General features: G+C 34.4%; 1 protein-coding gene across 2 annotated transcripts in view; it reads left to right on the top strand.

The window, feature by feature from the left end:
• Positions 1-12,553, top strand: part of UBE3C (ubiquitin protein ligase E3C) — a 182,202-nt gene that overhangs the window by 73,490 nt on the left and 96,159 nt on the right. For both annotated transcript variants that reach the window (XM_037835725.1, XM_037835724.1), the window contains exons 12-14: positions 818-975; positions 1,124-1,356; positions 7,119-7,223. In XM_037835725.1, the coding sequence (XP_037691653.1) occupies positions 818-975; positions 1,124-1,356; positions 7,119-7,223 (496 nt within the window). The remainder of the gene's footprint in view (positions 1-817; positions 976-1,123; positions 1,357-7,118; positions 7,224-12,553) is intronic.

Genomic DNA, 12,553 nt, shown 5'->3' with positions numbered 1-12,553 from the left:
CAGTTTGGAAAGAGCTTACAAGTAAACCTCTAGTTATCTTGAGTTTTGAATCAAACAAGGAACCAGATCTAACAGAGAGAAAAGGAACAAATTCTAAGTGGGATAAGTAAGTTTAGTATATCGCAGCACTTGATAGGTGAAGGAGTCTGTGAAGATCTATAAAGTCCTGCCTTACTTTAGAGGCAAGACTTGAGCTCGTGGTCTGTAATGGTAACTTGTCTTAATAGTAAAAGTAAGAGCAATAATAGGAGCTAACAAGTAAATTTCCTCAATAGAAACAAGGCCCAGTATAGAAAAGAGAATACTTATTCCTGAAGGTACTAATTTGGGTTTAATATTGAACTGTTTAAAACATTCCTAAATATAAGTAGCAGGATAAGTTTTTCATGAGACAAAAATGATCTACCTTTAATTTACATAGATGAAAAATGTAAAGGAATATGTTAAGTAGAGGGATAAAGGGACAGTTATGATAAAAGTAAAATATGTCTTGAATAGTGGCATTACTTGTTATAGCCGTTCTTCGAGTTTCAGTCTTAGGACTCCTGGCTCACTTTTAGTAACTACATGTATCCAAGTGACATAAGTAGCAGTCATATAGTAAAGAATAGTGGGTTGGTGTACTATTTGTATTAACCTATGCTATTTATTAACCTATATTGTTACAGTGACTTTACCTTGCCAATAAGTCATTTAATTGCTAATGTAAATGTTAATTTTCCTGATTATATTTGTCTGATGTCATGTCTTGATTAGTTTGTAAACTAAAACTAATCTTAAAATCATTGTTTTTTTCCTCCCCTTCCTCCAATTCAAGGTCTATGGTACCATTGCTTCAGGTGATATCAAGGGGTTCTCCTATGTCTTTAGAAGATTCTAGTCGAATCATCCCACTCTTTTATCTTTTTAGCTCCTTATTTAGTCATTCGCTAATTTCCATACATGATAATGAATTCTTCGGTGATCCCATAGAAGGTAAGAATTTTGAGGAATCAGTTTGTTGCTGGCCTCGTGGCTTATTATTTTTCAAAGAGAATAGAAAGTTTTAAGTTGTAAGCTTTCATTGTATGTTGAGAAGTGAAAAAAAAAGCAAATATGGTAGAAAAGTGATGGTGTTTTTCAGTTGTAGGTCAAAGACAATCATCAATGATGCCTTTTACTTTAGAAGAGCTGATAATGTTATCTCGATGCCTTCGAGATGCATGCCTAGGGATCATCAAGTTGGCTTATCCGGAAACAAAACCAGAAGTTCGAGAAGAATATATTATAGCATTTCAAAGTATTGGAGTTACTACTAATTCTGAAATGCAGCAATGTATACAGATGGAACAAAAACGATGGATTCAGTTATTTAAGGTACACAATGTGTGTATATATATTTATTATATATATATTTTTGGTTTACTGAGTTCAAATAATGTACAGAATTGTTTTGACTTGATTCATTTTGGAAGAAAAGAAATACAGGTTTGTTTCAGGCATAATTTTTAATTTGCAAAACATTAAGAAAACCCATATAAATTAAAATATCATTGCATCCATCTTTTGTAAATTGCCCTAAGTCCTTTTTGTGAGAAGGTAATGTATAAATAAAAACTAAAACAAACAAACAAAAACACACGCATTTAAAACTAATGATGTTTCTTTTTTACTTTCCACTCAAAGATCTCTTTAGAGATTTTATTTTTTTTTAAATCTTTAAAAAAAAGTGGTTAACAGAGGAAGAATAAGGCTATTAATTTAATGGGAATTGGATACAAATTATTTTAGAATACCTTCATTTTTAACCATGGCAGGAAGAGAAGTTATGAGTTACCGTGGCTGGAATGTTGGCAGGAAACCACCACTACTGAGAATCTAACTATTGGGGTAGAAAAAAGAAAAGAAAAAGGGTGCTTGACTTCCCATGAAATTTCTGCAGCAAACACATCTAGTCAGCTAAAATTGCTCATTAAAGGAGTGAGAGCAGAAGAAATGCATTTTCCAAATTGAATGCTAGATTTACAGTCCGTTTAATACTAGCGACCTCTCGCACACTAATGTTCAGTGCGAGTCATCAGCTGTCCCTTTAGGTCTTTTATCACTGCTTTTGTCAAGCTATCTATTTAATTGAAAGAAGTTAATTGAATGAAAATGATCAACTAAGCTTGTATTAATATTGCTAATGGAACTTTCTTCTTGGCCATGTTTGGAGAAAGATGTCAAGCTAGACTTTAGGAAAGACCCATTAATGCTTGCACTTAACCTGATGGGCTAATTAAGGAATGCTTATTCATTCTACAAGTCTCTGATAGTCTCTATCCAGCCCATTCTGCCTGATTTTACAACACATTTCACTTATGAGCATGAGCATTAGTAGCAGTGAGAGTAACTGATAATGTTTTGATTGCACCAAATACAGTACTAATGCATCATTGAATTTATAATTTGTGCAGCTTGATGTAATAATATATGTTTGCACAATTTATTTTAATTACCTGTCTCTATTCCTAAGTAAACTTTTAAGGTCACATGTTGAGCCCTAAATATACCTATTCTTGAAGATTGGCAACCTTTCAACTTCCCTAAGTTAAGATAAGGTATTTCACCCATATACAGCTTAAAATTCTTAAGTAAATTTTTCCTGAGCATAGATATTATGATAGCATATGTGTTTTCTTTTAAGTATTTAATTAAACTCTAGATCTTTGTTAATAAAGCTTTCCATTATGTATGATATCAGGTTTCATGTACATTATCAGATAATTTCATTGTTTTATAGCACCTGTTGAGACTTCCATAATTTTCATCTAACAGACTTATCTTTAGGACCTAGAAATCTCTGAACTTAATAAAGCTGTATACGTTTTCCCTTGGCCTGTTTTGTTTTGCTGAAGCATTATGTGAAAATTTGTTGTATAATTTTTTTTTATGCTTCAAAATGACTCACTACTAAGTTATTAATCATTGAAGGTTTTAAGAGTTAGAGTAGAAAGTCACTGTTGTTTTTGTTTTTGTTTTTTGGTACAGGATTGTTTTAAATTTGATACTGAGTTGTTGCAAGGACAATTTAAGTTTAGAACAGAATTGTTTTGAAAACAAAACTGTATAGGATTACTGTTCTTGACAAAAAACATATTACCTGCTTTTGAGCAGAGCCCTAAAAATAATAAAAATCAGTGCATAATCTTTGAGTGGAAAGGGAGTCAACTGTTAGTTTTTCTTTTAAGAAAGTTACCTTTAATGTGAAATTTTAAGAACCTTTGCCTAAGTGTTTACTATGTTCCAGGCAGCGTTCAATTAGTTATACATATATTAATTTGTTTAATAGAACAATCCTGTGAGGAAGATGCTATAAACTTCTTTTAAAATTGTAAACGTACTTTACATATGAAGTCACACAGCTAGAAGGTAGTGGAGCCAGAATTTGAACTCAGATTATACTCTGCACTACCTCTCTGAAAAGTATTAAACTCAAACGTTATCAGCAGGTTTTATATATCGGAGTGTCAAACTGAATTTAAAGAACTCAATGTAGAATCAACCAAAGATAGTAAAAGCATCGTTTCAATGATTTCCTGCCTCCTATTGATTTTGACAGAATTGCAACTAAGACCTGACTCCTTCAGTCATCTGTTGTTGTATTTTCCAGTGTTTTGATGGTGCTCTTGAACTAATTTGTGTGAGAGGTTCTGTTAGCTGATCACAGAACATAGAATTTTAAGTGGATACAGTCATCTTTCTTTGTCAGAATAAGAATTGAGGTCAGTTTCTAGGCCCTGCAGTTGACACTGCTAAAACAGTTTATGCATTAAATTTATAAACTCTGCCTGAAGTTGAATTTCTGGCTCTAATTGCTCTATCTTTATGAAGAGAACAGAAATTCTTACAGCCTTTCATATGTAGCTTCCTCTAAGGATGGTGTAATAAGGAACCAAGATGGTTTTCTTTGGGCTTTCCTTATATATTTTTAAGGAAGAAAAAAATAGGGTAGTACTATGAGTGATTTTTACTTTATTTGTATCTCTCAGTTTCAAAAAGTTTTTTTTAAAAGTGAAAAGTTAAACAATACCCTAACTATAATTTGCATATGTCATCATTAGCTCTCGGTGTTAATCTTTTAACCTGAATACAAGATTTGTAAAAATTATTCAAATAATATACCCTTAATTTGATTCTTACAGAGCTGTGCCATATCCTTTCTATCCTTGAGGATTTTTCAAAATTTGGGCTATATTTATTTATTTTTTGGTCATAGAAATATTATCAAATGTTAATGATCTCCATTAAGAAGTGTCGTAATTTAACACCACTAGCTTTAAGTCATCTAATATATGTTATACATGTAATGCTTAAGAATATTTCCCCAAAGCTCAACGAGGCAAGATTTTCTTGTGATCATCATATTCTCAAGAATATAATAATCTTGTGAAAACAGTGCCTGTTAATTAATAATCTTAGACACTTGTCATGTGATTTTTATAAGGAGTCTGTATGTTTCTAAGCGTTTATTTACTGGGTGTTTTTAATTTTGGGGTTAAAAGTTTTACAACCTGCTTACAGGTATTACCTGTTTTAAACTCAAGTAGTACATAGTAGGCGTGTTTAACAATTGTGTGCATTTCTGAGTACTTATTTACTTAAATACTTTTATTAGTTTGTGAACGTTTATTTATTTAATCCAAGATTTAGATCTAGCATGGAAGAACTTTACCTAGGATAGGTAAATGTGTGTTCTACCTGTGAGCACTGCAATATGAGATATGGGGGACAAGAGTTAAACACATCAAATAAATATAATGCTATTTTATTTATAATTATAAAAACCTACAAAAACTATATGTTGAGCTAGGTGTAGCTAATTATTCTAATGTTTATTCATTCACTGTTTTATTTACTTCTTATTTCTTAGCATACTGGTTCTCAATTCTAACTGCTTATCAGATTCACTTTGGGAACAGTTAAAACAGTATGAATTATGTTTCACCTCGGAGGAATTGAATTAGAATCTGTGACATTGTGGGCATATTATCAGCACTTACCAGTGTTTCTAATAGGCAACTAGTGTTAAGAACCACAGGCCTAACTCTACAAAGAATTGGGGTAGTTTTTATGAACTTTGAGTTCAGTTTGCAAACTTGTTCCTACTTAAATATAAAATTCTATGGGTCTTTGGTTTTGGCCCAGCCTTCATTAGTAGGCATATCTGTGCCGCAATAATTGAACAATAATTGAAATAAAATATCTCTTCTGAATTCGACACTGGCTATCTATTAATTGAATTTAAAATTATTACTCCAGCTTTCCTTACTTTTCACAGTCTTCAATTTTTGTAATTTTGTAGTGGTTACCTCCCTAACCTTTCATATTTTGGTACTGAATATTTATAGGGCATTAAGGTTGTGATATTGAAAATGAATTCTGAGAGAAGGTATGTGTTTAAAGATGTTTTGACACCAGAAGATAGAGCCACTCAATTTTTCATGGTTTCTTAAAATTTGTATTAAAACTTAGGAGAAAAACAGTTTAAAATGAAGGAGGGAAACTGTTCTTAGTTGATTTTTAAGGTGTGGTACTTGACATTTCCGAAAAAGGATTTGGGCAAATTGGCCCAAGGCTAATTGTTGTCAGATTTATCAATATAAATGTAGGACACCCAGTTAAATTTGAATTTCAGATAAATAAATAACTATTTTAGTATGAGTATGTCCCATATAACTTTGCATCATAGTGGTCTCAGATATACTTTGAATTTCCAATTTTATGTTGTCTTAACTTTTATCTATTACAAAATACTTTCCCATTTAATATAGAACTTCAAGTCTTTTTAAATAGTGCTATTAGATTCCTTTAATCATATATTATAAAATTTACAATTAATTACTGAGCCCCAAATCAATCAATGAGTACTATTTTAGTTTTCCAGGGATGCTGTAACAAAGTACCACAGACTAATTGGCTTAAACAACAAAAATTTATTTCATGGTTCTGGTGGTTAGAAGTCTGAAGTCAGTGTATCAGTAGGGCAATGCTTCCTCCTGAAGTGGAGATTGTGCTCCATGCCTCTCCCCTAGCTTCTGATGGACTTGCAGTCCATGGTGTTCCTTGGTTTGTGGTGACATAACTCAATTTCTGCCTCCATCACATGGCCATCTCTCCTTTCTGTCTCTGTCTCTCTATGTGTCCAAATTATTTTCCTTTTAAGGATACCAGTCATATTACGTTAGGACCTACCATAATCTGGTTTGGTCTCATCTTAACTAATAATATCCTCAAAGATCCTGTTTACAAATTAGTTCACATTCATGGGATTGGAGGTTAGGACTTGAACATGTCTTGGGGGGAAAAATCCAATCCATAACAACTACCACTACATTCCCATGTAGTTCGATTTTATCCTTCAAAGTGCTTATTGCCAAGCCAGAGAGGAACAAATCCTCATTGAAAATAATAATTTAAAAAAATAATAAAGCACTAAATTATGATTATAGACTGTAAGTTTGGGTGGGCCAGAGGATTTTGGGAAGCTTTATGAAGGAGGTTGGACTAAATTTTATGTGGAATTATGGTGGGAAATAGACCTAACTCCAGGGCTTATATAAAAGAACTCCAGATTTTATTTTTCATTTTGAAAGATATGAGAAATAGTATATCTAGGATTTTTCTTTTTTCCCCCGGCTCCCATAAAATAGAAAAATAAGAAATAAGTGCTATTTTACCTTAGGGGAAAAGTTCTATAAATTTCCGGCACTTAATGTCTTTGTTTATAGCTCGAAGGAGCTATGCATTGCCAATTTGTGTTTCAAGACCTAATTGTTATCACCCTTATTGTATGATCATTATTTATAGATATTTGTATTAATTTTTCTCATTTTATTGGTAGATAACTAATTGCTTTGTACTTACAATACATTCTTGTGATCAGCAGAAAGAAACACTTCTGTAAACTGGTTCTGATTGTTGTTTATGGCTAGATCTCAATTAGTTAATCACATTTGCTTTCAGATATTTAGATGAAGTTTGTGTACAGTCATCTTGAATTGTGATCCTTTGATTTCTGGACAGTGGTATTGCTTGCATTTGTGCATTTTTAGTTACTAAACTTGTTTATATGACACAGACTTGTTCTTGCTCTTTAGGTTATCACCAATCTAGTGAAAATGTTGAAGTCCAGAGACACTAGAAGAAATTTTTGTCCTCCAAATCATTGGCTTTCAGAACAAGAAGATATTAAAGCAGATAAGGTATTACTGAAAGATCTCATTAATATTTTTTCATTAAAAAATATTTTTTTCAGCTTTTTCTTTCTGGGGGCAAGAGTATATCCTTTAAAATGCTTTTAACTCATTACTTATGTAATTAAATATTAGTGGTAAACTTTTTTGGTACTGACTTTTAGGTCACATAATGGAATATATAGCAACATTGTTGATTTAAATATATACTAAGTTTCTTCTTTGAATTTTTAATCCTAATTTGCTAATTTTAACCACAAATTATATTGAAGCCTAATGATTATTTGTTGGGGTTTAAAAAGATTTTGCTTTTATTGGTGTTTATAATAAATATTTGTTCAGTATCTAAATGAGACAGACCTTATCGTTGATTTTCTACAGCAGAGACAAATTTGAGTGTTATTAAGATTTAGATCTAAAACAGATTCAATAATATATTAGAAAAAAAGAAATTTAATAATATTAATATAGGATGTGAGGTGTTTTTGTTATTTACAAGCACAGTGTGATTAGATTTATTTCAAAATCTTGAGAGCAGAGAGTGGGTAGAGGGTTATATACACAGAAGGAACAAGATTACAGAAATATTCAAGGAAAGATAACGTGGGTATTTTGAAACAGTTCTAGAAGTATGTACTCATGATATATTTTATCTTTAAAATAAGTCTGTGTATTTTGAAACAGTTCTAGAAGTATGTACTCATGATGTATTTTGTCTTTAAAATAAGTCTGTATTTTCTAGCTCTGCCTGTGAAAGGGTCTGGAAACAGTGATAAATCGAGTAATAGTGAATACCTCAAAGGATAACATGCAGATTGTGGTCTCTAAAACATTTTCCACTAAAAAGAAACAGTTCTGGTTGCTGGGGGAAGATGGAGGCATACAGAGGAGTGGAAGCTAGTTAGTCCCCCTGGAAAAACTACAACTATGAACAACTAGTAAATAATCTGGAATAACTGCTGGGGGACAAACGTGACTGTCCACACATCATACACCAACCTGGATTGGGAGGTATGCCCGAGTTCGCAGCATAAAATCTGTAAGTAAAAACTGTGAAGTCAAGCTGGGAGCCTCCTCCTCCACAGAAGTCCAAACTACAAAACCTCACTGTGATAGAGAGCAGCACTGTCTGAACAAGCAAATATATGTCAGCCCAGCTCCAACTGAGGTTTTAATTAACAAATGTTGACTGCTCAATACAAGCTACAAATCCCCAACGAGCAGACAGAGGCTTTTGGTGATAACTGACCTTGGAGAGCTGGATGACCTCCCTGGGAGGGAAGGGGAGCCCAGAGGACCAGGTGCTATCTCTGGCTGATGGGTGAAACTGAGGGTGGCCGTGGACTGGCCTTGAAGGGGGGGAGGGGTTCTGTCCCTTTTTTGGCTCAATGGAGAAAGCCTCAGCCATTTTCAGTTCCCAGTGCTCTGACCCAGACAAGGGTGGAGATAGTAGAGTCAGAGAGACTATTCAAATGCAAATGACATCTCCCTAGGGGGTGTATCTTCCCTAAGAAGAAAGAGGTGATGCCAAGCTCTACTACCCACCTTCCATTCAGAATCAGATTCCAGAGCCTGGGGGAAAACAGCCACAGGTGACACCTCTTTACACTGGTCTGGAGCTACAGGCTGACAGGTGCCACGTGCTGGGTGGAAAAGCACAGTGACTTGAGGACTCACTGGGTGCATCAGTCTTCTAAGACACACCCTTAGGGAGACTGGATACTACTGCCTCCTTCTGAGACCTGAGCCTATTCTGGTCTGGGAATACTTGATTGTGGTAACCAAGGAAACCAGATGCCTAGACAACAGAAAACTACAATCTACACTAAGAAGAATGAAGTTATGGCCCAGTCAGAGGAACAAATTTACACTTCAAGTGAGATACAGGAATTGAAACAACTAATGCTAAATCAATTCAGAAAGGTTAGGGAAGATATGACAAAAGAGATGAAGCATATAATGAAAACACTGGGCGTACATAACGTAGAAATCGAAAGTTCAAAAAAAACAACTGGCAGAATCCATGGAAATGAAAGGCACAACACAAGAGATGAAAGACACAATGGAGACATACAACAGCAGATCTCAAGAGGCAAAAGAAAACATTCAGGAACTGGAGAGCAAGACACCTGAAAGCCTACACACAAAAGAACAGATAGAGAAAAGAATGGAAAAATATGAGCAGCATCTCAGGGAATTGAATGACAACACAAAACTCAGAATGTTTGTCTCATGTGTGTTCCAGAAGAAGAGAAGGGAAAAGGGGCAGAAATGATAACAGAGGAAATAATCATGAAAATTTCCCATCTCTCATGAAAGACATAAAATTACAGATTCAAGAAGCGCAGCGTACCCCAAACAGGATAGATCTGAATAGGCCTACGCCAAGACACTTAATAATCAGATTATCAAATGTCAAAGATAAACAGAATCCTGAATGAAGCAAGAGAAAAGGTATCTATCACATACAAAGGAAGCTTAATAACACTGTGTGTGGATTTCTTAATAGAAACCATGGAGGCAAGAAGGAAGTGGGGTAATATGTTTAAGGTACTGAAAGAGAAAAACCACCAACCAAGAATCCTATATCCAGCAAAACTGTCCTTCAAATATGAGGGAGAGCTTAAAATATTCTCTGACAAACAGACAATAACAGAGCTTGTGAAGAAGATACCTGCTCTGCAGGAAATTCTAAAGGGAGCACTGCAGACAGAAAGGAAAGACAGGAGTGAGAGGTTTGGAACACAGTTTTGAGAGATAGTAGCACAGCAATGTAAGTTCACTGAACAAAGTTGACTGCGAGTATGGTTGAAAGAGGAAGGTTAGGAGCATGTGGAACACCAGAAGGAAAGAGGAAAGGTGAAGACTGGGACTGTATTATTCAGTGGAACCTAGGATGCTCAGCGATTTTGATAAAAGGTACAAACGTTTTTATGTGAGGGAGAACAAATGAATGTCAACATTGCAAGGTGTTAAAAATAGGGTGGGATTGGGGAAAAATATAATCAATGCAAACTAGAGACTATAATTAACAGAAAAATTGTATTATACTTCCTTTAATGTAACCAAGGCAATACACCAAAGCTAAATGCATATGGGGGGGTGACATAGGGGAGGTGTATGGTACTCTTGGCATTGGTGATGTTGTCTGACTCTTTATTCTACTTTAGTTTAATTCTGTCTTTCCTTTTGTTGCTTTCTAGCTGTCTTTTTTTTTTTCTATCTCTTTCTTTTTTCTTTTTCTTTTTCTTTTGTCTCTCTACCTTCTTTGACCCTTCCTCCTTGTATGTAGAAGACATGGAGATATCCTTATATAGATAGTGGTGATGCTGGTGAATACATAAATACATAACCATACAGGGAACCATCGATTGTTTTCTTAGGACGGAATGTATGGTATGTGAACAAAACCTTAAAAAAAAATGGGTTGATGAAGAAACCTTGAGGGCACTATATTGAGTGAAATAAGACGGACACATAAGGACAAATATTGCAGGGTCTCACTGATATGAATTAATTATAATATGTAAATTCATAGACATGAAGTATAAGTTACCAGGATATAGAACGAGGCTTAAGAATGGGGAGCAGTTGCTTATTATGAGCAGAATGTTCAATGAGGGTGACCTTAACCTTTGGAAGTGGACAGGGGTGATGGTGGCACGTTGTGAGAATAACTAACAGTGCTCACTGGTCCGTGAATGTGGTGGAAAGGGTAAGCTCAGGGTCAGGTATGTCACCAGAAGGAAAGTTGGAGGTTAAAAGATGGGAGTGTATAAAACCGTGAATCTTGTGGTGGACAATGTCCATGATTAACTGTACTAATAGTAGAAATCTCTCTCATGAACAAGAACAAATGTATGACACTATAACTGGAAGATAATAATAGAGGCCATATGGGAAAAAATATATACCTACTGCAAACTGTATACTACAGTTAGTAGTATTTTAACATTCTTTCATCAACAGTAAGAAATGTACTATACCAATACTGTGAATCAATAATGGAGCAGGGGGTTAGGGGTATTGGAGGATTTGAGTTTCCTTTTTTTGTCTTTATTTCTTTTCTGGAGTAATGAAAATGTTCTAAAAATTGAAAAAAAAAATTGTGAAGGATGCACAGCTGTATGATGGTACCATGGGCAATTGATTGTACACTTTGGATCTTTGGATAATTGTATGGTATGTGAACAATCTCAATAAAAAAACCAACCAACCAAAAAAAAAAAACCATTCCTTGGAAAATCATTTGATTCGAAGTCAACAAGAAATGTACAAGATGAGTGTGGAACATTCTGGCATCCTTAGAAGTTAAGGAAACTATCAAGGTCTACTTAGGTTGTGTGAAACTACTTTGAGCCAACTTTGAAGGGGTTCCAGCTGGTCAAAAATGAAAAATTTGAGCATCAGTGAAGATAATAAGTGCAATGGATTAAAACATCAAATATGTTTAAACCTATGACTTTATGATCATACTAAAAAGAAAACAGAACTTTATTATTTTTGTAGGATGCAAAGGAAGCACCTCATTATTTTGAATACTGGTTTAAAAAGAATCAAGGATTTATCATGCCTTTCCTTTATGTACTGTACCTCAGGCTAACCAAATATTTGATGATGTGGCCTTTCTCTTTGTAGAAGTATTCCAGCTAATAATAAATGAAGGAGGAATTTTTGAATTAGAGTAATGTCATTTTGCAGTTTCTAATGAATTAAAAGATCTAGGCTGGTGCTACTCAAAGTGTGGTCTAGGTACTGGTGCTGCTGATCTGCCGAATGTTAGGAGTCCTCAGCAAGATAAGGATCTTTTGTGCTAGAATATAAATCACTGCGCTGCTTCCTTATTCCAGAAAGTCTTGCTTTGGAAAAAATGTCAGTTAAGGCAACGTGTATTTAGTGTCATAATTGATTTTATATTTTGGCACAAGCTCGTTATTTCATTGCTGACCTGTAACGAACAATACGTAGACGTGCATTTTGAGTAGCACTGATCTGGATAATAACAACCGGACATTAATGTGCCTCTTGATGAAAGAACACACTACCACCTAGGGAGTGTTCTTGCCAAAAATCAAGTCTGAATTTGATCAAACCTCTAGTCCTAACTAAAATTATATAAGAAATACAGGGGTTAGAGATAAACATTATCACTATGAGGATGTAGTTAGCAAATCCAGATCCTGAGGGAATTTTACAGAACAGAATTTCTGTTTCTTCATCCAAAATGGCAGGTGTGAAAATATAAGGAATGCAAGGAACCTATAGATGAAAAGAAATTTAAAAGACAATGGTAGTTGTACTGTACCAACCTTATTTGAATCCTAATTCAAACAATGAAT

The sequence above is a fragment of the Choloepus didactylus genome, chromosome 5 (assembly GCF_015220235.1).
Source record: "Choloepus didactylus isolate mChoDid1 chromosome 5, mChoDid1.pri, whole genome shotgun sequence".
In the NCBI taxonomy this organism is placed as follows: domain Eukaryota; kingdom Metazoa; phylum Chordata; class Mammalia; order Pilosa; family Megalonychidae; genus Choloepus; species Choloepus didactylus.
The sequence above is the reverse complement of the archived record's forward strand: the minus strand, read 5'-3'. Positions and strand labels throughout refer to the sequence as shown.